The following is a 27907-nucleotide window of genomic DNA, read 5'->3' as shown; positions in this document are numbered from 1 at the left end:
ATTGGCGCTGAGTAGACTCAGAAACATGACAGATTTACAGAGACAGCGCTGAAGCTCCTGCCAGTTCTCACGTATTCGTGAACCGATATCTCTGGGATGCCTTTCCGAGGCAGCTCTATCTGAGCGGAGCTCCAAACTGCTGTGTTAACAGTTTTATCTACACGTTATTGACTGTTTGTCTCCTTGTGTGTTGTTTTCTGCAGCTGAAGCCGGGGCCGAACAACTGTAAAGGCAGCGACAGTGAGAGTGTGAGCGGAGAATCCAAGCCTTCCTTCAGGAGCAGCTCCAGAGACAGGCTGACGGATGTGAGTACATTTACAAACAGGCTCCCAGCTTCAGGGGTACCTCACTCAACACCTGATCATAGTCTGTCATCCCCTACAAATAATTTCTAATAATCAGGACTTGAGGTCATCAGATTATGAGTCATAGATTCCTCATTCAGCATTTCATAGATAGACCCCAAAAAAACAACCTCCCATGCTGATTTTTTGTTATGAGGTGAATCCTATACAAAGTTGAATTCACAACCAAGTAACTTACAAACATTTGTGATGTGTCAAGACTCAGAGAGGAGGTATTAATATTAATGATAAAAGTTCTATAGTCTGCAGGAAATATAATAAATTCATAAGATAATGAATCTGCTTAAATAATTCGTTGGATCGCTTCTGAGCACAAATGTTTTAATTCTGCTGTTGTTCCTTAATTCGGGAGTCATTTTGTGTGAAGGGCCTTGCACCTACATTATGACGCATCGACAAAAGGTAAGTTTTTAATGTGAGCAAATGAATTTGGTCAAGACCTCCTTTGGTCTTAAACATATAAAAATCATCCTAAGCAGAGCACTTAGTGGTAAATCTTTAACATCCTAAGTGGCTCTTGGAGTTCTTCACGTGAAGAGCGCTATTTGCATCCTACGCACACTCTCTCTCTCTCTGTCTCTGTCTCTCTCCATGTCTCTCAATGTTTTTTTCTTTTTTAATGAATGATACAAAAAGGGCTCGACTTGCCCCGCTCCTCATTCCTTGTGGAGCTGAAGGCGAGCATTAACTGACAGAAGAAAGAGCGGCTGTGTGTCCCTGCGCCCTTTGACAATATTTCAAGATGTAAAGCGATCAGGCTCTAGGGACCCCGCTGCCAGACACCCACCCCTGCTCTTTGATTTGTGTGGAGAATCCACGGCGAAGCGATCAGATATCTGGCCATAATTAAAGCTGTCAGCTGGGAGGCGAGCTAGTCTTTGAGAAAGACATGGCCGAACAACTGAAGCAAAACTGATTCTGCGTGTAGCTTTACGATGCTTGACCGGGCATGAAATGAAATAAGTAATTTGATGTTGACAACAGAAACCGAAATGATACTCGCTGATTTCTGTCAGACTGCACTCTGGTGACTGTGCAGCGGCTCACCAGGGCAAATTTGGCTCAGAAAATGGGAAACCTATGGATGACTTATAAGCTTAACTGTGATTCATTGTGATTCACAATAAAGGCATTTCATATTTAATAAATAGTCCTACTACAACACAATAAGCTACAACCTATAATTAAAAAATGATTCATGCTTGATGACAGATTTATAGTTTTGAAGTATACATTTTCCTTCTGTTATTCAGTTTGTTTTTTCTCATATGCATCCATATCATACTTATTCTTAATAACTGCATTGATTACCATGAGGTGATTGGCACAGCGAACTTTGACTGTGATTTCAATAAAGCAAATGCATGTGGGTGCTACATTTAACCAATCGTCATTATTAAAGGGACCAGCAATAATCCATTTCAAATACTGTGTGTTACTATTGTAATGTGTTGGAGGAGCCGGTGCCGGTTATATCATTCAGATAATCAGCGTTTGAAATTTTATTGGCAACAATATAATCTGACTTGGCCTCGTTGGACAACCACTTACCTCCATTTAGACCACATGGGTGTGCTGATGTGTACTTTGACTCATAACACACTAATGAAATATGTCTCAACAGTTACATCATCTTCGTCTGCCCTCATTACTGAGTCACTTCCATGTTCCTAACACGGACACTCTCACCATAGCTTCACCTTCAGCTTATTTAATGTGAATACTGTAGGAAGTCATGCTATAAAATAATTCAGCAACTGCCTGTGTTGACTTCATTTCATTTCATCTTATATCTATAATTGCTTTTGAAAATGTCAGTATTTGCAAGCAGAATCCACTCCCCCCCCCCCTCTCCTGACTTCTTCTCAGGAAGCATCTATGTCCCTGCCTGTAATAACTTCCACCTGAGCTGTCATTTCAGCCACTCAGTACACTCTGGAGAAGAGGGAGCCACAGCCCCGGTTACCCCTGCTATGTCTGGTCAAGACACCCCACAGGAGACTCAGCGTGTCTTCTGCAAGATGGGCAGCACGAAGACAGACTTTTAGACCCCCATGTCAGTTAAGATGGTCAAACTGTGTGAGGCTTCATCTTCAGTCCCCACAGGCTTCTGAACAAGTCCCCTCCAGTCATGCTGTAAAAACCCGCTTCACAAGCTGCAAGAGGTACAAGCCAAAGCTCTTGTAGCACGCTCTGCTCCCCAGACTGAAAGACAGAGGAAAAGGAAAATGACGGGGAACATATTCTATTTTACATAGTTTAGTTTGCCGAAGAGATTCTTTGGGTTTTGTTTATTTTTTTCTGGTTATACAGGAAATCACAGCATACTGTATATTCAGTAAAATAGTATTTTTTATAGTTGAAGGCAGATGGCAGAGTATGTCCAGGTGCCTGTGGTGTATTCTATATCCACGGCAGTCCATGTTCTTGTTTTACTGAAATGTTAAAACTATGTTGGTTGCAACACTGCACAATGCAACTCGACTCCTAATGGGGTTCAGCTACACAGAGACGCTCCCTCGCAGTGCGAAAACAAAGAGGAGGCATCTAAGTCACTCGTTAGTTCCAGGGAGCAGTGTGAGACAGGAGCTAGCTTTGACCCGAGCTGTTCATTAGACCAACAGTTGGCTAATGGTATTTGCTGTAGCACTACCTTCCCCTCATAGAGCGACTACGGCCCAATGAAGCAGATGAACTGTGTTTGCCGACCTGGCACTGGCTGGCAGCGAGATGGAGGCCAGAGGAGGTCAGGCCTGGCAGCCTTCTTTTCTCCCGCTCTCCTTCCCTCCTCACTCCATCCTGCCAGCTCATTAAGGCCTACAAATGGCACATCAGCTCGCCTGTGTCTGCCTCAACCCCAAACCCTCGCTAAATTGGCAGGCTTAGCTGTATTTGCTCTGAAGCACCGGGTTCCCTTTTGGGTTTGTTTGAAGCTGACATGGCAGCCACCCCACACATCCCCACCACACCCCACCCCTTCAGTCTGGGTGGCAGGCATTCAGGCAGGCTGCAGTCGTGAGTCTGCTGGATCAGGGAGGGCAGGGAGCTTGGGATGATTCACTCCCGTTTAGTCTCTGCGGCAAGGGGTGAAATGCCATCATTACCCGGCTGCCTATCAAATAAATTGGCAATTACGGGCCTGGGATTGCGAGTAAACAGCATGTTACTCCTTTTTTCCATCCAAGGCTCTTGATGAGAGGCGGGTGCAATAGAGAGAAGCTCCGAAGTAGTGGGTCAGAGCCGGCCAGTTGGTGTAAGCCAGCCTGATGAGAGGCACAAGAGGAAGACGTAATGAATGCACCCCTATATTTCAGTTGCCATTTTTTGGGGGGGTCAGCAAAAGGTTCCTGTTGTGTCCTGCGTCTAACTGTAACACTGACAAAATTCTGCCTGTAAAATCAAAACACATATAATGCTATATCATGTTTTTGATATCAACTTTATATAGTACGTGGTGTGGAATCCCTGCTGTAACATGGACTAATGATTTGTGTCTTGGCCAGGGCTGGGCTGTAACACTATTATTTATACTAGCGCGTTATTGGTGTTACTCCAGACAATTTTTCATGCTGGTTTTTCCGACTGAAATAAAAATGTGAAAAATTGCGGGTTCCTGAAATCCATACTCGTGTGTCCTGGCTCCTCGCACGAGAAGGTTTTCTTGCGGTGAAAGTCTTTGAAAGTTGTTTTGTAATGAAACATCTGGAAGTGATACCGTTTAAAGTCAAGCACATCGTCTACCCGTGCTTTTGAAGCGGTTTCAGCCCAAACACAGCTAAAGTCTCTCTAATGGCTAGTAAGACTGAACTCAGTTATTACTGGCTTTCCGATGAAAACATGACAGCCCGGCTCAGAATCCTGTGTGCATGCGGTGAAACCATTTCAAATACTCAAATTACTGCTTTTGGAAACTGATTAATGTCATGAGGAATATTTGTTGTGGTACAGATCTCTATTATGATTAGATCTGCTGGAGCATACCAAGACTGCACATAATGTTTTGTCCTTGACCTTGGAGTACAATCTTTTCCGTAAGCTTCTTGTCTGAACTGAATCACGCTGTCCAAGCAAACTGCTTATGTAATGTGACCAGAGCTGGTCTGCATTACACTATGCCCATCCCACCTCCTCAGTACATTCTCCAATTATTTCCTGACACTCTGATGTAAATGAGGTCGCAGTCCCCCTACATGTCCAGATATGCTGGCCAATTTGCTTCGACACAGAACTTGTAATTGCTTGCATCAATTATCCGTCTCTTTCTCTCTCTGCTTCTCAATAATTTGAAATGTTTCCTATTAGAGACAAGCATTTAGATATGGAAGTAGGAATGTTGTACCTATAATTAGCTCATTATCACGGGATCGTACTCTTTGCTGAGGCCCCAGTGTGTGCATAGTGACAGTGGGAAATAAGCAGCCGATGCAGTGCAGGGATTACCTGACAGTCTTCTAGGCCGTGTTCTGGCTTCTCAGCAGTGATGTAAATAAGTCACTGGTCAGGGCAGATTACAGACATATATACAATATAAATAATATACAGACATACTGTTTTGTATTCTGTCCTATTATTCAGACAGATGAGATAAGTCTCGAGAGATAAAAGCCGTTTTCATACATGAACTCCGGGAAAATGTCCACTCAACTGGATCAGGACATTTGCCTTTTCCTTTTACATATAAAGATTGCAACAAGAGATTGTCTGATCAGACAAGTACGTGAAACATCGTCATTTACACCAAGGTTTGAGCCTAAAAGTCCACTATCGCAAGTGGCGATGCTAGCGGACGTAGCCGCATGAACAGACGCACCCGGCGCATGCCCTTGGGTGAGGGTTTGTGCGATGTTCCGTGTGCCCGAGGGTACGTGAACGTGTCTCTGAGGAGGCTATCAGAGGACATTTAGGCTCAAAACATGGTGTAAATGACGCCGTTCGAGTCGAATATGAATGTCGGGGCTTGCGGACACTTGGAAGACACCACACGAGCAGTATGGAGGCACGTTGTTTTTTTTCTGTTGTTTTATTACGTCTGAAGAAGAGGATTCGACACTTCACCCACCCCTTCGGTATAGTGTTGAGTAGATAATGAGTGAATTTTCATTTTTAGGTGAACTATCCCTTTAATATCTCAGGATCATCCAATGCTGTGATAAAATATGAAATTACTTAATGCACAGGGTTTTGACAGACTGACTCATTTTTTGATTGATGCCATCTGGGGTTTCTGTTTATTCATAATGAACACCTGGAACAGATTGTGGAACATTTTTGCCCCACTGTATTTCTTTCTTTCTAAAACCTGTGTGCTGGTGAATGGATCTTGTCCACAATCAGACCTTTCCACCTTATTTTCCTCATTCTTTATGCCAGCTCTTGTCGCTGACTCCACAGCCTACTTGCCAGACGATCAAGACACAAGATCACTTGAACTGCCTTACACCTTTGACTCTAAATCAAGCTGATGAATAGGCTGTGTCCCAGGAAGTATCCAGACATTCTTATTACCACCCCTGGCACTCAAAATCAAGCCTCCTTTTCTCTCCTCTCCCTCTCTTTTATTTCTCTTCCCTATTTTCTCTCTCATCGCCTGCAGTCAAATTGTCAGAAACAGACTGTGACACTTTGTGACATGGCAGTCGGGCAAAATTATGCAGCGCCTCCATCACCCTGCCAGTGCCCCAACAGCCGAATGTCCGTCAGGGGCCTGCGAGAGGTCCCGCTGCATGGCGTGTCTCTGCAAGTGCTAGGGGCACGCCTGCATCCCTACCTACGTTCACAAGTGTTTAACTCAGACTTGGCTGCATCTACTGTGCATGTCTATATAATTAGAATTAGGGAAGCACAGTGTGATCGTGTGTGGTAACCTTAGTACAACCCTCACGCTGATAAAACATTGCTCTAATTTATTGCTGCTAATTATTTACCGCACCTTGAGGCCTTCAACACACAAAAACACGCAGAATCAGAAGAACGTGACCTTTACTGTTGTTACCAGATACCCAGCAAAATAAGGCTCTTTAATTGCTGAAATTGATACAGAGTGAGGGTGGTGTGATAAATATTGTTCAGGCTGATGCTGACTGAGCGCTGTGGATGATAAATCTATTCTCATGGAAGATTAATGGACTGGAGGAGTGGTGTTGAATGTCATTGTTGAAGGTTGAAAGTATTGAGCGCCTGAATCCTATCCATATGTTTTCAGGAATGACATAAATAGGCTCAGCCGGAATCCATTTTGACTTATCAAGCTTAAACCAGTGCCAGAGCCGCGTTGCACTTGCCAAGTATTCAGGCTCTGAGGCTTCCACTGAAATTGGCCATGGCCATGCGCTACCACCCTATTTTTGCGTTTGCCATGCGTCCCACAGCTCTTGGCTACATATTACTTCCGCATTCCCTGTAACCCGACCCTGTTGCCCCAATATTTGATGTCATACCAGGCCCTGGCGAGGGAGTCTCTCCTCTCTTTGTTCCAGCCTTTTCAGTGTGGAAGCTGTTCCGGTGGGGTAAGTTGAATAAGTGGAGCCCGGAGGAATCTCTACAAAGGTCTCACTCTGATTGGATGCATGCAGAGCCCAAGGAGAGAATGCCGGTTGCCATAGCAATGAGAGCAATGTGGGAACTGGCTGCATGAAGTAGAAAGGGGAAGTGGTGCTTTCTTTTGCGATGGGAGGTCTTCATCGACTGACATCCCTCTTTTATGAGTACACACTGGCCAACATACACGTAAACACGAGTACTTAAAGGCACACAAACAGTATTACATGCACCTTTTTACCCCCCAAGGAGAAGCCGAGCTAGAGTGCATACTTCAATCACAATGGCCTGGTAGGGGTGTACTCTGCCCAAGCTGGAAGCCAGAGAAAACACAATCAGACACACCAGGAGTCCAGAACCATCTCCCCCTCATAAACATGATTACTGGCCATTCAGTGCTACATATTGCTTACATCTCCTGAGCCAACAAATCATCCTCACCCCCTCTCCTGGCTCAACACAGCCACTATAAATGAAGAAATGATAAAAACATCTCTCCACCATCCTCTACATTGCTTTTTTTGTTGCTTGCATCCCCCATCTGACTCAGAGTAGATTTTTTTTAATTCCTTAACCCATAATATTCAGGTTACATGAATATCCAAGGAGTGATGCAGAGCTCCCTATGGAGCATATGTTTGTGTTCACGTGTATGTTTTATATATGTGAATCCCTGGTGTTTGTGTGTTTGTGTCAGAGACTTTAGCTGCGGGGTATAGGAGTTGTGTGGGAGGATTAAGTTTTATGTGTGTGTTGTTGTTTGTTTGAGGGGCACAAGGGGCTGAGAATCCTGTATGGGGATTACAATGGAAGGCCTGCTGGGTCATGAACCCACAATCTTCACTCATGCATGTGATCCTGCTGCACTTGAGGGCTGAATTGAAATCAAAAGGAATCATAAGGTACCTCGAGCATCCCACAAACCCGCTGCTCCTACAATATCCGCTCTTGTAAATCCTAACATGTGTGTCATAAAGCAACATGACATGCAACATGAGTCATCTACAGACAATTTCCAAAAATATTATCCTCCATTTAGCAAATTGCATTAATAAACAAGCAATGTGATATTATACAGATATTTGAAATGACCAATAATACAACAAAGAGAGGTGTACATAATTGGGAAATTTGCTATATATATATATCAGTATATGGACGTTACCAGTTTAAACCTTTGCCATGTGCTCACTACAATGTGATTTTCATCTGGTTTACATGCTAAAATACTTACATCACTGGTTTTACTTTTGTGTTCAGCTTTGTGCACAATAAAAAAATGTGGAAGAAATAAAGTACACTGCACGTGATGGTAATCACAGTGTTCAATCTTACCGCTGTTACACTTGCTAATGTATGTTTTGCATGTACTTTGACTTGAGCCCATGTTTTTCTTTTTGACCAGCGCACTGTACAGTTGTGCTTAATAAAACACATTTTACTTTAGTTGGAGAAGGGCATGCTTGTGCATGAGGCAGGATTGCTGGGAGGTACTGGGTGTCACATCACTTCTATTTCAGAAGCCAGTGCAATTTCCCTTAAACCACAAAGCCACGGTGCCAACAATAAATACATAAACAGATAGATACTGTAGATAAAAAGACAGACAGACATATAGATATACCAAAAAAGAAAGAGATAGTGCCCCTGGAATTACAGTTGCAGAAGATTATTCCAGAGACATTATTTCCCTCAAGTCATGGGCTTAAGTCAAATTTGGAAGAGAAATGAAATGGCCAGCAGTGAAAACCCAGACTAGGTAGGAGTTCATGAGTAGAGAAATAACATTTTCATTTGTTTCTGCCCCAGCGGGAGACCAGCAGCCTTTCAGTAAATAGAGACAGCTATGAGAAATGATTTTTTTCTGGTCGGCGGGATATTGTTTTAACGTGCACTTATCCATCTGCAATCTAGATGTCAGGCCCCAGGAATCCACAGGATGGCCATTCTACGTTTGTCTTTATGACACACAAGTGTTGGCCTCATCTCGCCTCCAATTGTCTCTGTTAGTCTCCCATTTCCACCAGATTTTCAGTCTTATGTGGCCTTTTTTTCAAATTCCCTTTGTTAAGAGCAACCAGCTGATGCTCCTCTTTGGAATTCAGGCTTTTTATATTCAGCTTCGCTGTGAACTGAAATGAAAAATTCAATCCTGGCTTCTGAGATTGTCCTCTCCCCATGCGCAACCTGGAGACTGTGAGTAGAGGCAAACCATACAGTATTATTTGTTCCACTGCAATAATAATAAATCAAGTATGGTGCATTTTAGCAGAGATTGGCAGCAGGCATCAGTTTTAGTGGATGATATTTTGCCAGTGTTGTTTTTGTGTTTCTTTGTTTGTGTCTTGTGTCTCTGGTTTGTTGCCCAGTTTTCCCAAGGTAACAATGTGTCATAATCCACTCTTGGTTTGTTTGTGCATGTGAATGCATGTGACAAGTTTTTCCTAAATTGCCACATGCATTGCACAGCTTGTCTTAATCGTGACAATGATTTTAAATGTTGCACTGCACCGTTCATCTCCAACAACATTGAACTCGCCTTAGATGAAGGCCATTCTGTATCGTCTAAGTTAAATGTTCTGGTGTCAAAGAGATATTCAAGGGATTATTTTGGGTTAACTTCCTCTTCCAGAAAACCGCAGCTGTTGACTTCTGTGAGAAATCTTTTCAATGAACGTGTTGACTCTGTATTGAAGTTATTTATATGGCGCATTAGAATTCATGATTAATCTTCAGGAGCAAAGCTTTAAGTTAGGAGCTGTCAGTGGTGATGTACTCCCAGGTGATTACTTCTCCTTCCTGTCATCCGCTATCAGACAACAGACAAAACACTTGTCACGTGGCCCATTCTGATTGTGTTTGATATTGACACCAGAATTGAATAAATGTACACAATAAGAAGATTAGTGTTTCCCAAGAGGCCTGCATCCCCCTGCTGCATTCAGCCCCGATGACGCACGCTGAGCCTTTTGACAGACATTCATACACTCAAATCCCGTCTTAGACTTCCACATGTGCTAGTAGAAAAGACAGATGAAATTGAATCAGCTGACCATCTTAAATGGAATTGGTGTGAGGTCACAGTGACACTGGGATACAATTGCATCTGGCCATTTGTTGGAAAATGTTGTATATGCTTTATAACCCCAATTCAGTCCGCTTTGCATTGCATATGTATATAAATAGACCCAGGCATGGCAGTAAAGAGCAGGATTTCTGCTGGAATAAAGTGACATGCCTTCCACATCATCTGCCATGTGTAGTTGAAATGCAGGAAATAATTTTAGAGTGAGTAGAGATGGAACTTTATGAAGTATGAGTATGAGTAATTTTACAGTGCTGCAATAGTTCATTGTTCAATACAATTTTTTTCAGTTTTGCTTGTACTACTTTCCCTCATTCCTCCTTCGTCTTCATAATCACACCTGTATATTTGACAGTAGAATCTGTTTTAGTGCGTGTAAAATGTCCGTTAAACTAATTAGACGATTGATCCTGACCTGTTCTAAGGGAATCGCATCAGCTGTGTTTGGGGAGCTGTGAGAGGTCAGAGGTCGGGGCCACATAGAACAGGGGATCGGATGAGATTAACCTTGGCCTGCTCCTTTGGCCCCGAGCCTAGACGGCCCAGGAAGTGCAGGCAGAGCCATCTGATTCCAAGCGCTCATCCAATTACTGCCTTATCTCCTGGCAAAATGAGATCAATGCATGGAGGGCAGGGGAACCTGGCAGGCTGGCCAAGGTGCGATAATCAGCAGTAGGGAGCACGGCACTTAACTCCCCCGTGTCCCCTGATAGAGCCAGAGCATGTGTTAGGAGCACCACTCACTGCCATTAGCTCTCGGTGCCTGCTGGAGCCTGACCCGCACTTTGCATGAGGACTAGTTGGCATAGTGCATTTAGGCATCTTAGTGTGTTGTGTTCAAGTGCTGCACTTAGGAAGGTGAATAATGTGCATAATTACAGTTTTACCTCTTATCCTCTACCCAGCAGAGAACAGGTAGAAAGGGAGGGAAAAAAAACTTTGTAATTGCTTTTTATATGTATTGCATATGAAAAGCACTTTTGAGCATTTTACAGTGGTTAAGAACAACCCTGCAGAGCTAATATAGTCCACTGTTAATTCTCCTGTCAATTAGGGGGAAAAACAAATGTTTGACGTTTGGAGCTGTAATTATGAAAATAATTAACCTCTGAGTGAGCCATTAAAGCAGACAATTTTGCTCTCTACCTGCACTTCTTGAAATGGAGTCGCATTTGCCTTAATTAGATTCTGATGTTAAAAGGACCTCGGTTAAATGGAATATTTTTTCTTAATGTACAATTATGTTTTATCCTGTTCTTATTCGTCCTCCCTCATTTAACAGACGTTATTAACTAAAACTACAGTGCAATAAGAAGCGGTTAAACCTGGAAGGAGGGGATTCATTTTTGCATCATCAAAATGGAAGTTTTGAGAGAAAAGTCTTAACTGGCTGAGGCTTTATATGATATAAAGTTGTTCATATTTATTCCTGATACTTCTGCCATGCCAGTGATTGTATTGCACCACTGGTGTGTCCCTTAGCCATCTGGAGGACCGTTCTGTGCCCACAATATGGCTGGAGAGGGACCCATTCTGGAGAATTTATGTTTGGCTATTTCTTCTCATGCTTGTGTTCTGGGCACAAGTATCCATTGGAGAGCAATAGGTAGCCTTGAAAGAGTGGCTGTCCTCAGCTGTGGCCTTGCGATTGTACATCCACTACTACCCCGCAGTCCTCCTCCTTCCACCTGTCCCTGGCTGCTGCTCTTCTCCACAGCCCATTTAGATTAAAGTCCTCTTAAATTCACCACAGCAGGCCGGCCGCACAGGGAGAGCTGGCATCACAGGGGCCCTCTGACAATCAGCACCGGGCTAGAAAGCACTAATGAGCGCTGGGAGGGGAGGAGAGGGTGTTGGCGGCTTGCACACAGACAGCAGCAGTGGTGGATAGGATTGGAGGGGGTTGTTAGGAAGGCAGTACAGCCAGACCGACATATTAGTCAGCCAGATTCATTGGCCAAATTACAAGTATTGGCATATATGCTTTCTAATATGCACTGATGAGCCTTTTTCTTTTATAGAACAGAATGCAGAAAAAAGATGCAAGGGGTAATGTACAAATAAATTAATCTCAAACAAAGAGAACAGATGCTTTGTACCAAACTTAGCTCCAAGCTGTTTTCCATTTATCCCCTGCACAGGTGAAACTACAGAGCTATAAAACACTGAGCAAAAACTATCATCTCTATTACAAATGACCACCAAACTCTGCACCCACAATACACATACAAAGAATATGAAGAATACCAACCAATGTGTAAATATCTGCTTTTTATATCTATAATATATTAATATGTATCTCATATAATCCAAGATCGTTATCGGCATCAGCTTCAGAGATCCAGTATCGTTCGGGTCTCAGAAGGGAAGCAGTGGGCTGGCATGTTGCTGGGCTGGGTCCAGTGCAGCACTGACTAGATTAGCTTCCAGGGGCAGGGCTGCAGTCAGTTTGGGAAAATATCACAGCCCATTAGTTAGGAGCAATGAAATGGAGTCAACTTCTGGGACTCCATTAGGCACGCTGCGCTTAGGCAGACAGCGTCCCTCGGTGTGATGTTGCTATTCTGGAAGGATTGAGCACAGAGATATAATTGGACTGGGGAAATCAAGCAAGTTCCAGTGGTCCTGGTGGGGCTCTCAGACAGAAAATGAGAACAGAGGCCTTTGTATTTTCTCTCCCTCTCCCTGTTAGCTTTACAGCTTTTTGAAAAACAGCAGTGAAAAAGCAGCCAGTGTGCTCGGGTTTTTCTTTTCATTTTTATTCCTCCACTCTCTCTCTCACTCTGTAGCTCTGTCTCTCGGTCTGCCCCCCTCCCTCTGTTTTTCTTATTGGATTTTGCCATCTGCTTTAAATTCTTTTTTTTTTCATTTGCGGCTCCAGCTCTGGCTAACCCTAAGCAAAACAATATGCATTTATTCATCCGTGCCTTTCTCTAAGCATTGATGAGACTGAGGATTGTGCTTGATAATAAACATGGCTTAGTATAACACAGGCTGCTTGCTAAGCCTCGCAAAGCTCTTTACTGCCTTACTGTTAGTGCCAGCTAACTCCCCTAGTTTGAAATATACAACCATCCATGACGGCAACGCCCAAGTCAAGTATAAAGTAGAGTGTCATTGTCTGTATACGTATACGTATTTGTATTCATGGATGAATATGTTACTATTCTTTATATTCTACATTATTTTAGTTGTCACTGGGTGTCTATTCAATCAATTATCAATCAGATTGTATTTGTATAGCCCATATTCACAAATCACAATTTGGCTCATTGGGCTTAACAAGGTGCGACATCCTCTTTCCTTAACCCTCAACAAGAGGAAGGAAAAACTACCCCAAAAACGAACATTAATATAATATTATTATTTTTAATAATATAAATAATTGCAAGGATATGAAAGTATGTAAATGTTTGGTAGCATACTGATTTATGAATCAAATAAAAACAAAAGTAAGGTATACTATATCGTTCATCTTCGCCTGAAATGCCCTTTCTCCAACCATGATGTCTGGATAGCCAGCTGACGTTTATGTCCTTATAGGCGGAACTGTAGATGTAGATAGAGCGGACAGGCCTCAGTGCTTCAGGTAATTGATGTGCAGTTTTTAGCACCATCATGGGACGTCTCTATCCCTCCAATTTCCAGCCGGCATGCCTCACTTGGTTTGCCTAAAACGCTTCATGGGCTCCGTCCTAAATAAAGGACATTTTGCCAGTTCTCTGAGTTAATATACTTCACAGCAGCAGTCCATCATGTTCTTATCGTGCCTTCAGTTTAATGGCTGGTGAGTAATTAGATTGAGTCTCGGATTGTTTATTGCCAGTGGTGTCTTCACCGCTGCCTTACCAAGCAAGGAGTCGCTGACATCCCACCATATTATAGCTGTAGCGGTTGAGAAATCTGTTGTGGCACAAATATAGAATATCACTGGTCGTTAAGCCATTTATCAGGTATTTACTTACCATCGCTTTTTCAAGGGATTGGTAAGAGATCAGTCAGGATCTACCCATTTAGAGTAATTGGCTTTGTTGGGGATTGATGAGAATAAGTAGATTAGAAGGTCAAAGAGGTTATTCATTGAGACGAGGAGACATACAGTCAGCTCACTCCAAATACCTGTGTTTTTCTGCTCAATAGGTTGAAGAGAAATCATGGTTGAAGTGTCAGGGACCTGAAAGCCGCTAAAATATGATTCACTGTTTAACAAAAGGAGAGTACTGCATCTCTCTTGCTTGAGCTCTTTGTCCTTTTCTATTAATAGAATGATATGCTCATAGCAAAAGAGTGTTGACATTTGTGCACCTCCTGGGAACACGTCCACATGAATGCTATCAGCACCTTAAAGACAGCCCCGGTTGGTGTTCTCAGCCCCTGACTCAAAGGGCACGCTGCACCCTCAACCTTCCACCCCTGACCTGTCTGCCAGCCTAAGAAAGAGACCCTGACAGCTGCTTTGATGGCAGGACGAGGGGGTGGCTTGTGAAGAAATTGGTGAAATGGAGGGTAAAAAGGGGGCCAGCCATTTGAAATGCCTGCACTGAGATCTAATCAGGGTGCAGTGGCTCTGTGCCCCTTTTTAAAGTAGCACCACGGCATAACAGCCATCAGCCTCTCCCGGGTCCGGGCCTCACAGGGCGTTTCATGTCAGTCCCCCACTCCCTCCTTCCCCGAGTAACCCTCTGAAACACATCATCCACCTCAGTCCCCAGCTCTGGATTTATTCCCCCCCTAAAGCCGCCTTGACAGGTTTGTTATCTATTCACCCGGTCAGCGAGCCCTGGAGAGTCGCAGCACTGGCAGTTAGGAAGGGGAATGCTACAGGAGAAGCGGGGCAAGTAAATGTCAAGTGAACCGCCAAGGATGGATATTATAGCTTCTGGGGACCACAGACAGAGGGGTGGGGGGGAGGTCGGTCTCTCCAGTCTGTTTTACAGCCCACAACTCAAGATGGCAGTCTTTGCTGAATTCTATCAAATACATCTCCAGAGCATCAAGGCTTCTTTTATGTGCAGGTTACAATTATATGTTTTTTCAAAACGGACTGTCACAGCCTCTAGGTAACTGCCAGTAACAAGTAATGATTATCACAAAAAAGTAAGAGTCGAAGGCTTTTTTATAATCCATTGTCTGCCATTTATAGTTGTATCTAGTAAACAAAAAAAAGCTAAATAATGTTCAACTATCTTTGTTTTACTCATGCATCTCCATGGATGTTCGTATGACTAATATCTTCTTCAAATACCTCAAAAAGAGTTCATAATAAAAAACAGAACCCATTATCTTATGAGGATCTTCTGGAAAATAGTCTCACTGTGCCAGACTACATTTATACTTTGCTTCGCTCCAAGCATGTGATGAACAGACAGCCGACTTATTTCAAGAGCTGCTTTTAATGTGAACTCCAGCCAGGCCTTTCTGTTTCTCAGGTTTCACAGGGCTTTGCATCTGGTTCTGTATCCTCATGAAGTCTTTACTTGACCGTTGATGAAGAAACATGTCCAGCTACATGTAGGGCTTTGTATTTTTTCAAAAGCAAAGTTTGAATGAATCTGGCCCATCATTAGTAACTAAGTTCTATGTTGTGATTATCCCATTAGCACGACTTTGCTCACTAATGTCCTCCTCCATTTTTACTAATAAGCTTACTGTGCTGACCGGTCAATAGGACATGCAACAGGTCAAGCTTATAGTGAACTTAAAGAGTGGACTCTGCTGGGCCATGAGGCAAAAGACTTGGGACACTGATGCATTTTTAGATTGCTGTCCACACTACTCCAGAGTTTTAGAGTTTGGAAACGCTGCTGTCCCCGTTTTAGTTCGAAACATTGTTGAGATCTTAAATAAACCAATGCTATTTCTTGCAGTTACTAAAGTGACAAACCTAATATATCCTAATAACATCCATGCTAATGCAGGTGAATCAATGACATTTGCCATTCATCTAATGGAAATTGCAAAGCTTGGATGCTCGGCATTATTTCACGTATATCACAGTGCTTCAGGCTGCTAGCAGTGGTCTGTAGACAACCCTGTCAGGATGCACTGTTATCAGAGGAGCAGTTAGGTTCAGTAACATCACTGCTATACGATGGTTTAATCAAGTACATCAGGTATATTCAAAGAGGGGGGGATGCGACATGATTATCATGAAAAAATGGAAGCATGCTAACTCAAGGATCTTTTTTAAGGTTGTTGTGGAAAAAATTACCATAATACATTGAAACAGTGATATTAAACTAAGATATTTCAATCATTATCCTAATTTTTAAATCCTTGTTAATGGAGAAAATACTACTTTTGTGGGTCTCTCTCCCATCTTGCCAGTGATTCGCAAGGCATTCCGGGAAATTCTCAGGATCAGGACACACTACACGCGAATGCGCAAAACGGAGGAGAAGGGGTAAAATGGGATTGGGTCTTGGTCTACGGTGTCTCACATGACCCCCCCTCCACAAGAAAAAAAAAGTCATTAGCCCTGGTTACCAGTGTAGAACGCAACATTGATCATCAATTACAAGCATTGCTGACCAAATGCTTTCTGTGTACCCCGTGCATGCCCAGTGTACTTGAGCGATCACTTGAAATGCGATTTCAGGTCTGCTACTATGGTATTAAAACTGATGCAGAGCCAACACTGTTTTCAAATGAAAACATGGTTGTATGCACGTAGCCTCAGTCCACTCTGAGTCCCATGTTAGCTCTTTTGTGCTGAACGAATGTTGAAACAACACAAATCTGTCCTTTTAACATTTAGTGTCCTAGCGTTAAATTACATCAGAACCCCGAAACTTTTTGCCCTATGCGATAAAAGGACTATACCCACCATACAGTTCTTTCAGTGTTGATGTAAACCTGCTCGAATTAAAGCTGATACTTGACAAATAGCTGTAACAGGGAGCCTGAAGAAAAGATATGTGCGACTGTCCAAATATAGTCTGGACTTCATTTGTAAAAATTATTTGGACAAACCACATGAATTATTTTACAGTTGTGTTATCTAGTGTATCATTGCCGTGGCATACCCTCTTTCTTTTACTCTCAATGTTTTCCCCAAGATTCATCATGTTTGAGTATGCTGAGTAGTTCATCTACAGTATAGCACTTGGCTGTAATTTTATTCTTCCCAAATGTTGTGCCATTCAGTAAGCTGAAGTGAGTATTGCCATTTAGTGAAGTTTTAAGTCACGCCATATAACAGCGCTCACAGCAGTGTTATTTAACCTGTCTGTCTCATTCCTTCACATCCTCATTCTGACCATGTAATCTTGTAGAGAGGAATTCTCAGTTGTATTTTGGGAATTAGTTTTCTGTGCAACAGGGAATGTGTGTTTTTCTTCTATTGATGAACTGTCTCACAAATCAGGTTTGTCACAACAGTTATCACCCTCTGGCCTTTTGTTCCCTTATTGCAGCAACATATTACCTCAGCCAATTTAAAGCCTTAACCTTGTATATTTGCTACTTGCATGTATATGATAAGTTTGTTTGTTTTCACATATTTCCACAGTAAATCTTTCACCTGTTAGTCCCCTGATCCTCTTCCCATGCTCTCGGTGGAGAATAGGATCTAAATTGTGTGATAATTTCTCTGGCCCTAATTGCATGGCTCCAGTGAAAGCTTTGCTGCTCTCTCTCAATCCTTTTTGGAACTACTTAAACGTTCCGCTTGGGTGTGGATTAGCGGATAATGGCCCCAGCAGCAGGCCAGGTACAAGCTATTGAAGTGTTCCTGAGATAGCCTTGGCGGACCCTAGGGGTAGGGGGAGGGTTCATTGTCGGTGTGACAGTTTGGCTGAGTGGATTACATGCAGTTTAGGGGACTGGATTGGATTGGGGCTGTGCCCAATTATCCTCTTGGATTGGATTGCAAGTGAGCTACCTCCTATCCCAATTTCCAGTGCACCAGGTGAAGCCTATGGATCCTGCTGCTAGGCGTTACAATAAACTATTAAGCCACTGAGCCCAAAGATGAAGAGTCAAATACACAGCATGGTGTGTTAGCAAACATTTTTATTTCTCTACTTTATTTTCACCCCAACTGCAAACTACTTTACATGGCATTTTTTGTGAGCTACAGTATCTCAACAGGTCAACGTGTCTAAAACCCTGCAATGACTACAGAACATCACTAGTCAAGTTAACAGTTGTATGATGTCTTCTGTGGTTGTTGAGTTAGTTTTCTATAGTCTTGGTAAGTAACTCCGGGTGATCATCTGGGAAATCACACGTTGGGTTATAAAATGTACTTGCTGTGATAATTCCTCCTGACCATACTGGCCTGATGGAATTCCTTTCCAATACACTTTCAAAGTATGTAATGGGGGATAAAATCCACAGAGATTTGCTGTCTTAGTTAGTCAGAACTAATGAAAGCTTCCATAGTTTGTAGTATAATTCTAAAATGAGTAAGTTCTTACTGACAGAGGTGGATGGATCGTAACAAAATCGGAAGTTATAGCATAAATACTTTAACTCTGAAAGACTCATATTAGCACCAGATCAGCATTTATAGGAATGATTAATGTAAGCAGAGGTTGTTGTTTAAAAAAAATTTGAAACATTGTTTTAGAGTGGGACCCGCTACTTGTTTCATAATATAGGGCGGAAGGAAGGAGGTTGAATGGATTGGGTCGAATAAGCGGACAGTTGGTGAGTGTCAATGTCACACATGCAAAGGCAAAAGAAAAAACATGGGAGTGGCTCTTATCAAGCTAATGAGTATGGAAAGGTAATACTGGAGTATTTATTTGAATTGTTTGAATAAACCCAATGTCTGCCCACATGTGTTTTCAAAACTTTCTAAATGTTTTGATGCACCCAATGTGTCTATTAGAATGATATGGACCCGTGATGCTTTAACCATCACCCACTTAGAAAAACAATGAAATGAAAAATGAAATTGAACTCCATTCTGCCCAGTCTCCCTGTTTGTGGAGCATTGCTGGGATTTCATCCAGTTATCATGATTTAGAGAATCTAAAATGCTGTTCTTGAAGAAGTACACTCCCTCCCCTTCTGCAGAAATCTCTGCTTGGGTAATGGGTGTCTCATTTTTTACAATCAAATCATGAGTTATGCAGTAATTTGAACCACTCCATGTGTCGCTGCTTTCGTGTATGAATGCATTCAAGAATATTTGCCATTTGTTCATTATCCTTCTCTGCAACATAGGCTCACAGGGACTCGCTCTTTATTGTTCCTTCTCTTTCCAGATTTGGCTTAAAATATGTGAAAAGGCTACTTAGCGCTTAGCTAAAATAAGGGTTTACATATGTGTGATTCAATAAATGTTTCTCATTTATTAAATTGTTCTTTACCCAAAATGGAGTTCAGGTTTATTTGAATTTATATCATGTTGCAGTAGAAACTTTCTTTGTGGATTGTGCACTCTATGCACAGCTACATTTTACTCCTACTGCAGTTTTAATTTTAATTAATGTAACCAATTATTCTTGACAACAAAGTAGAAGTGTCCAAGTTAAGCCCCCCCCTTCCCCATCCCCACCTGACGTTGATTCTCATATGGGGAGCTGTCAGAGTCTGCTGTCACATTTTTCCCCGGCTTCTTTTTTACTTTTTTTGCTGGAGACTTGCAAGTGGATAACAATGAGTCCCCTGGCTGTGCTCATCTGATTCCATCAGGAAGAGGAGAAAAGCACCACGGTGCCTTGGGAATATTGTGCCTGAAAATGGTAATTTGCCAGCTTGAGCAAATCCTAGGAGAGCCTGCAAGATGAAGAGTAGACAGATTTCACTTGCTTTATTTATTAAATTTGATAACCGGTACAGGCCTCCAGAGGGGCAAAAACATTCTGCTACGTGTCATTTGGAAGGAGGTAGTGAATATGGTAGAGATCCATCAAAGACATCCTCCCAGTCATTCAGTCTGTCTGATGTTAGGCGTCCCTATAGGTCCACAACCACTGTCATTTATGTTTTTGACTCCCTGTTATACTGCCTCCTTTATTTAAATAGTGCAGAGATGTTACTGCTGAACTCTTAGCTTGACCTTTCATTGCAGGATTTGATTTGAACCCAGTTCAAGCAGATGTGTCTAAATGGCTGAAACATGTAGAAGCAAGTCAATAATCTGAACTGATATGTGTAGATCCAAAACACCTTTCCCATATCTGATGGCTGTGAGGGACAGTACGTGGTTACTGGGCCTCCCCTGGGCTGGCCTTATGGTCAAGGGGAAGTAAGCTAATTGATTAGCTGACAGGCACAGTTTGGTGTCAGGCAAGCAAAGAGGCTACCTCAAGTCTCAGCTCCCCCAGGCTATTATTTAATACAACTGTGTTGTTCTCAGTTTCCTCCCTTTGTCCAGGAAAGGCTCCCTGCCCTCTCAGTCCTCTGAGGGCTCCTCAGGGACACTTCACACAACTCAGAAAGAAGGGGGAAGAGAGAAACATCGCCACAAAGCCATACTTGAGAGGTATCACTTTGCAATCTGCCCGTCTCCCAGCTCCGGCGTCTCATTTGTTCTGTGTGCTGATGTGCGTCAAGGCTTCAGGGCAAGGTGATAGTCTCCAGGGACGAGTTGCAAAGGAAAGTTACCTGAGGAGATAAAATGGGATAGGGGGGCGGGGGATCCCTTTTTTGTGTGGTGGATCTTTGTGTTTCTGCAAAACCCAGCAGCAGCAGTTCAGCAGTACCACTGCAGAAACTTGACTGCAGAGCCAGAGGTCCTTGAATGGGTTGCCTTTGAATGTCTGGGGTCTTTTGAATGTGCTCCGCTTGAATAGGAGGTCTTTGACAATTGAGGGCTTTGTGATTCTCCTGTGCACCTGCGGTGTTATCAGCGCGGCTGGAGGAGTAACAGCTCCCATTGCTAGTATTCTCTGATGGCACTCATCTTAATGGAACAGTACCCCTCATGTATGAAATGCTCATTAGGTAGTTATGTACCTGAAGACCATTTGGTATCCCAGTCAAAATTACCTTATAAAATGTAAAAATTTAAAAATCTCTAACATTAACTAACGTAAAATTGTGAACTGCACATAAAGGAGAGGACTGGCATATTTGTTAGCAGTGTACGTGATTTGTTAGCAGAGTAGTTGACTGACATTCACGCACCTACAGACAGTTGTAATAGTTAAGCCCTCCTGCTGAATCCCTGAACCTCCTAATTCCTCAGAATATAGGAGCTCATATAGTTTTTGTAATTAACAAATCACAATTTAATCGACAGTGCATGACAATTCAATTTGTTGATTGCCCCCCCTCCCCTCCACCCTCCGCTCTTCATCTATTTAGGAGCAAAAGGGAAAGAAAAATAATCTCGTTGAATATATTAATTCAACATGATGAATCCTGTATTCAAGTCAGTGGAGTGAATAATTAAAATTAGCTGATAAAACTTTCAGCAGAATTACTTTGCCGAAATTGCTGAACAGATGTGTCATTTTAATGAAAATCCACAGCCAAGCCCTTTTCCCCTTCCCCTCTGTCGGATAAAAATATTATTCCCACGGCACAGTCTTAATTTGGTGGTAAATACACTCGCAGCCATCTCCGGAAGGGTGGGTGGGAGCGGGTGGAGAGAGAGGAAGAGCAACTTGTCACAGTTAGTAACTTGATTTCTCCCCCTGCATGCAGTAACAGCTATCTACAGTAATTCACAGCACTCCATTGTTGCAGCAAGTCCCAAGGAGGACTTATTAAAATGCAATAATCCCTGTTTAAACAGAAACAATAACCATTAGAATTCCCGCAGATCTAAAACAGAGCGTAAGCCCCCATCTGCTGTGAATGATTAGAGTCTTGACGAGGGAATTTAATTTGCAACATTCAAAGATGGGAATCTGAGCAGATCTTTCCTCCGAGGCTCTCACCCTCATACTCATTTGCCTCTCACTTTATTTGTCTTTTTAATTATTTATCTAGCTGCCACTAACATTGCTCTAAAGAAAGGCCATTGGACGCGTTTAGACTAGACAACAGCATGCTCCCAGAGCCGCAGCCCTTTGGAAAGCCACCAGTCATTGTTTTGGTATAACATGTTGTGAATGTGACGCTACATTGTCATACAGTCTGATGTAAATATGCCACATGGAGCATTCAGAGCACCAGAAACTCACGAGTTGTTAGATTGTAGTTTAATATTATATTTGCTAATTTTCACTTATACATGCTGCATTATACACTTTACTACAGCAAAGTGCTCAGTCATCTTGGATTCCAATGTGTTCAAGCTATTGGTTGAAAATCACATCATCCCACCTGTCTTTTCTTCTGTGCAGCACACTGGGCAAAAGCAAGATATCTTGGCAACTGCGGGTCAGATTGACATTTGGGAGAAAAATGTCTTGGTCCCCAAGTGGAACCCATAATGGTGTGTCCTTTGTTGTCACTTGGTTAAGTTCATACTTAAATGTCTGGGTTTTTATGAACACTGCAGTGGACTTTCAAGTGTTTCCAGCTCAGTTTAGTGTTGAGTATTAAGGTTGTATTAGTCCACTAGGAAACTTGGTTCCTCTAAAAGGAATAGGAAGAAAAGACGTTGGTTTCTAAAGTCTAAGCTCTGTGAGGCTGGTGATACATACAGCAATGCTACCTGCAGCCTAAAATCAACATGTTCACACTGACAATGCTTGCATGCTAATATTTGCTAATTGGCCGCCGACATTTAGTCGTATCAGTTTTGGACAAATTCAAAATGTTGATGAACCATCTGAGTATCACAGTCGAATGAGCCATTAGTAGAAGAGTGAAAACATATTTTCCATCAAGAAATGCAATGAAGAAATGCTCTCCAGTTTTTATATGCACCTTCAGTATCTTCCCTCGCATCTATAGGAGCTGCCAATGTTGTGATCAAGCTGTTAATATACTGTTGTTATACCTGTACGTGACTATGATTGGTTTGATCCACTGTAGTTCAATTAAATTCTGTTTTATATGTATATGTTTGTATAGCGCCAAATCATAACATACATTATCTCAAAGCACTTTACATGTTAAGTTAGAGACCTTCAAATTGTAGAGAAACCCAGTTCCTGTAATGAGCAAGCATTTTGGCAACTGTGGAGAGAAAAATCTCCCTCATTAACATATAGTTCAACCATAAATGTATATTTTGGAGCCTGGCAGGATGGATTCTAGCTTGTGAGAAATGCAGCTGCTTTGCAAGGGTACTTGATGATGGTACTTAATGAAAATTTATTTCTAAAGTGATTAGGATTAATCGTCTGGGAACCATGAATAACTGTAACTAATGTTCTGCCAATCCATCTTGTAGATGTTGAGATATTTAACCTGATGAAATTAAAAGTTAGGGGGTCAGCAAATTTAGCAGGATTCATCCTCTGGGCATCATGAATGTCTGTGGCGGCCTGAGTAACAGGCTGGTTTGGATACAAAATAGCAAATGCACATGACAGCACCTAAGCACTAAAAGTATTATAACTGCAGTAATAGTGAAAATTAGTTTGACCCAAGTCCCGTAAGAGCAAGGATGAAGAGCCATTAATGCCCAGTTAGTAATGTCAGATGTTTCTACCCTTCAAAGTTGAGTCTGCTTTGTTTTTATTAACCAGTTTTTACCTGTACATTCAAACAAGGAGATGTTGTATGAACCTGAACATGTTTCCTTTAGAAACCGTTCTGAATGGTTTTGTTTGTAAGAATGTTCAGAGTATGCGAGGTGAAGTTCTGCACACTTGATTAGCTTTCATTTCTGTTCATTACTGCTCTGTAATATTGGTGTTTGTTAGGATCCATCAAGACAGCGGAAAAGGGAAAGAAAGTAATGCCATCGCAAGATGAATTAAACAACTGATGTTGTAATAATGGCAGACTGGATTGTCACCCTGTTTGAGGTCTTTACCGCCAATTCCCTGTGGTGGAAGGGTTTTATATTGTTAATTTAGTAGTCAGGCTCTGGCTATAGGAGATAATGTATCACTTCACTCAGCGACTTCAACCCCTCACCTCCATCATCCTTAAGCAAATTCTTGCCTTGGCTGTACTGTGAGGAGCAGGCGAAACCCCGAGAGGAGAATCACAACAGTGACTTTTGGCTATTTAAGAGTGAAATTTGTTCTGTACTACTCTTTAGTTATATTGTAGCTTATAATTATTTTGTAAGAAGCAACTCCATAATATTGAGTCCCTGCATAAGGCACCTGAGCAGCGATAGTCTCCAACCATAGCGTGATCACCTTTTTAAAACATTACAATTCATATATCTCTCTATAAGCAATTTGCAGAGTGCGAGCACCCAATCTTTGTGCGAATTGGAACGTAACTCTCCAATCTTGATGAATCTTACACAGGTGCACAGCTTCCTGGAGGTACCGTGCTTTATCAGTTCATTTCTGGATAGCGATAGCATCAACCCCACAGAGGCACAGCGGTTCTTCATCATTTCGAATTACGACCAAAAAGCAGAGCTGCACCCTCGTTACAGCACCTCAGCAGGCTAAAGCGTAGCAGGTGCATTGCTAAATATATATTAAAAAGTGTCTTACTCTGCAAGTTGCTATATTCCCGTGGGCGCTTCACGCCACTGATCCTCTCTGCCTGGAATCATCCATTTCTGGTTGTGAGTGTTCACAGCGAATCCTAATTCCTGTCTCTGGTTAGCAGTGCGCCCCAGAGACTCCTAGTAATGAGCTCGGAGGTTAAAAAAATGGAGTGCCAGTCCCAGAAGGTGTTGTTGAGTTATGGATGGGGGGAAAGATCCATGGAGCCTCCAGAGACCCAGTTAGGGCCAAACCTTTGGCGGAAGGCATATTATTCCCCAATTTGAAAGGAAAGCTGGGCCATTTTGAATCGCAACTAATTGGCACTCAGTGGAGGAGGACTTCAGAGGGAACCTTTATTTTCATATATTAGCTCCAGCAAAGTTCCTATAATGTGATGTAAGATATAAAATATGGCCTTAACTTGGTTTATGTTGTCAACTCACATTAATATTAAAAATCTTTATAAATGTGTTTTTGATGATATTTAACCGGCACTGATCTATAGGCTTACCCCACATGTTTTCGTTATTAAACATATATGCAGTTACTTTTAAATGCTCCATGTTAAATCTATTTCATTAATATGTATGTGAAATCAGGTTCACTTTCAATGATTGTGTTGAACTGTAGAAGTATCGAACAAACACTTTTATTAATATAAAACAGGGCACCTTTCTTTCACTGAGGTCTTTTATTCAGCAGTAAGTGCCCAACTACATGATTTCTATGCAGTGTGTTTACAGTATACCGTTGTGCATTGTCTTTCTCCACCAGCCCAGGTGATGGCAGGTCAGTGTGCACAAGTAGTTCTATCTTAGAGCACATTGGCCTCGTCAATTAAACAAATAAATTAGAAAGTACCAAAAGTTTTTACCAAAGGCTACAAACGTGAAATAAGTACATTGACCCAGTGAGTTAATTGATGATAAAATGTCAGTTCACATATATATTGTAGAGTTTTAGCTGCAGTTTACTTGAACTGATAAGTTATCTTGGGTCCATTCAGTTTAATACACATAATTGGATTACTATAATCTAATATATTGAAAATGTGTAAAACTATGTTCTATTGTGGCATGAATACTTCCCCAAAATCCTGTTATCTCGTTTACCAATTTACCCTTTAGTTAAGCTGCAGATGGTGATTTAATTTAGAAGAGCTGAGTAGCTATTTTGTCAACATTAGTTGTCTCACTACATGTTGGTCTAAGGCGTGACACAACCGTGAATCCACTGTGTCACAGTCCAACCCTCTGATTCTGTTGGACTTCCAGTGTGTGTCAAAATAATGGAAAATAGAAGGGAGGGAGGCCTTGGAACAGAAAACCACACATTAAGCACAGTGGAAACTATACATCAGGGTTACTGATACTATTTGTGTGATGACCAGTGTCAAGGTTAAAGCTGTAATGTCTCATAGGTGAGTTATTGTGCGACAGTGAAGTAAATTAGTTAAAACTTGCAGTAAGGAGTTTTATCAGCAACTTGCAGCAACTATGGATCAAGCTTGTGAGCATTTTGCCGATCTAGTATTCTTCTTTATTGTCAAGTGCAGTATTTTGTACTCCCATTGCACATGGATATATTTGCATATTTATACTATAAAATAGGTTTTTCGAATTGACAGATAAACTGTATGTATACACGATCACCAAATACTGTTTAAATTTGGGAAAACAAATGTATACCCAAATGCAAACAGTGTTTTTTTTGCTTATCTGCTGTATCTTGTGTTAATTACATTTAATGTCTTTAAGCCCCCATCAGCTGTATCAACTTTTTGGTTTCATGTAACATGACGTATATGAATATGATATGTTGTCATGCAAGTTTATTAGTTACCTTTGGACAGTCAGGTTTTACTTTAAGGGAAGCTAAATGTTTAGATGGGGATTTGTTCTACCCTGCTGCATTTTTCAGTGCACTGTCTGTGTAAACGTTTTAGAAAATGTGGTTTCCTAAATATTACACAGAATTCTTTGATGAATAATTCCTCTTGAATACCATCTTGTCCTTTAATGTTGCCTTTTCATATTTTACTCATCCTTTCTCTTTCAAGATGAGCAAGAACAACCGCCTCCAACTCAAATAGTTGCCATTATAGATAAAGTGACTGCAGCGAGTGCACCTCACACCTTTCACTCCTCAGCTACTAAACAGTTTCACTCTGTTGACTTACCTCAGGTTTTGATGTGGTTAATGAATGAAGGAAGAGAATTGGTTACGATTTCTGTAAAGGTAATGTAGTGAAGCCCTGTGTTAGCTCGGCTTAATGAGGCTAATTATCCATTGTGGATGTCCAATCTCGACAGGACTTTTTGGATTGCTTTGATTAATTACAACACACTGAGTGCTGCTCCTACAGCCTATTAGAATGGCAGGAAATGTAAAGCACTGCAGCTAACTAGTGAAGTGGCAAAGGACTTGCAACCAGGAGACTACTGACGGACTACAGCAGAATACTCTGCTTCAGCTCCTCTGTCTCAAGTAAAGTACCATGAAGTAGAGCTAGCTAATAAATTAGGTGCTTAGCAAAACCTCAGAGATGATGTTTGCATTTAAGGTTTGTGCTTTTACATATGGCTGACAAAAAATGGGACAACTTCATTTTGGGTAGAAAAAAACTTTTTCTATTATAATATTTGGAAATATTTCCAGTGGCCGTGGCATAGTTTGTATTAACACCACTTGACTTGATTGTGTCTTGATGGGCTGCCATGCATGTTCATGTTGTGTGTATGTTTGAGTTGCACGATGAGATGAAATATGTCATAGTTTTTCCACCTCACCCAGAAGGTCTTACTAGATGCCTGTGTCATTGGTTCTGTTGGTGCTACTCTCATCACTTGCAGCAAGCGAACATATTTCAGCTTGACTCTTATTGATCTGTGCTTTCTGAAACCATTTTTCCGACATGAACTCCGAAGAATGTCCTCACAAATGGGTCCGGACTTTGGAGGTTGCCTTTCGCACATGAACAACTCAGCAGGAGATTCCGCGCTCAGATGCGTTCACAGTAACACGGGAATCTCTGGGGCGTTCAGGTGAGGGATGGTGCAGAGGCAGGATGTAACTTATTATTTCAGAGATCACATGTTTTAATTCACAGCCCATCGACATCTGTGTTGGCCCTTTTCACCAAAAGCTATTTTGGCATCTTCGTAGGTGACTTCTACGTGTGTGTCACCGTTTTTTCATACTGAGATATTTTTATTTATTTATTTTGTTTTCATTTTTGCAGCTGTCTCGTGTTAGAAATGTCATCAATAGCCCGCTCGCTTGTGGTAAATCCTTTGGAGGATCTCCTGCTGTGTTCTTACACCGGCTCATTACAACATTATCCAGAGTTTATTCTGGGGGGCTGGCTGGAGAAACTCCGGGGCCTCTCGCTCAGACACTTGCATTCTCATATACAGCCCCTCCGGAGAATGTCAGGGGATATAGTG

General features: G+C 41.9%; 1 protein-coding gene across 10 annotated transcripts in view; it reads left to right on the top strand.

The window, feature by feature from the left end:
• The window catches only part of auts2a (activator of transcription and developmental regulator AUTS2 a), a 294009-nt gene that overhangs the window by 132788 nt on the left and 133314 nt on the right, over positions 1 to 27907 (top strand). For all 10 annotated transcript variants that reach the window (XM_047343420.1, XM_047343419.1, XM_047343418.1 and 7 more), the window contains one exon: positions 204 to 305. In XM_047343420.1, coding sequence (XP_047199376.1) covers positions 204 to 305 — 102 coding nt within the window. The remainder of the gene's footprint in view (positions 1 to 203; positions 306 to 27907) is intronic.

The sequence above is a fragment of the Hippoglossus stenolepis genome, chromosome 15, assembly GCF_022539355.2.
Source record: "Hippoglossus stenolepis isolate QCI-W04-F060 chromosome 15, HSTE1.2, whole genome shotgun sequence".
In the NCBI taxonomy this organism is placed as follows: domain Eukaryota; kingdom Metazoa; phylum Chordata; class Actinopteri; order Pleuronectiformes; family Pleuronectidae; genus Hippoglossus; species Hippoglossus stenolepis.
The sequence above is the reverse complement of the archived record's forward strand: the minus strand, read 5'-3'. Positions and strand labels throughout refer to the sequence as shown.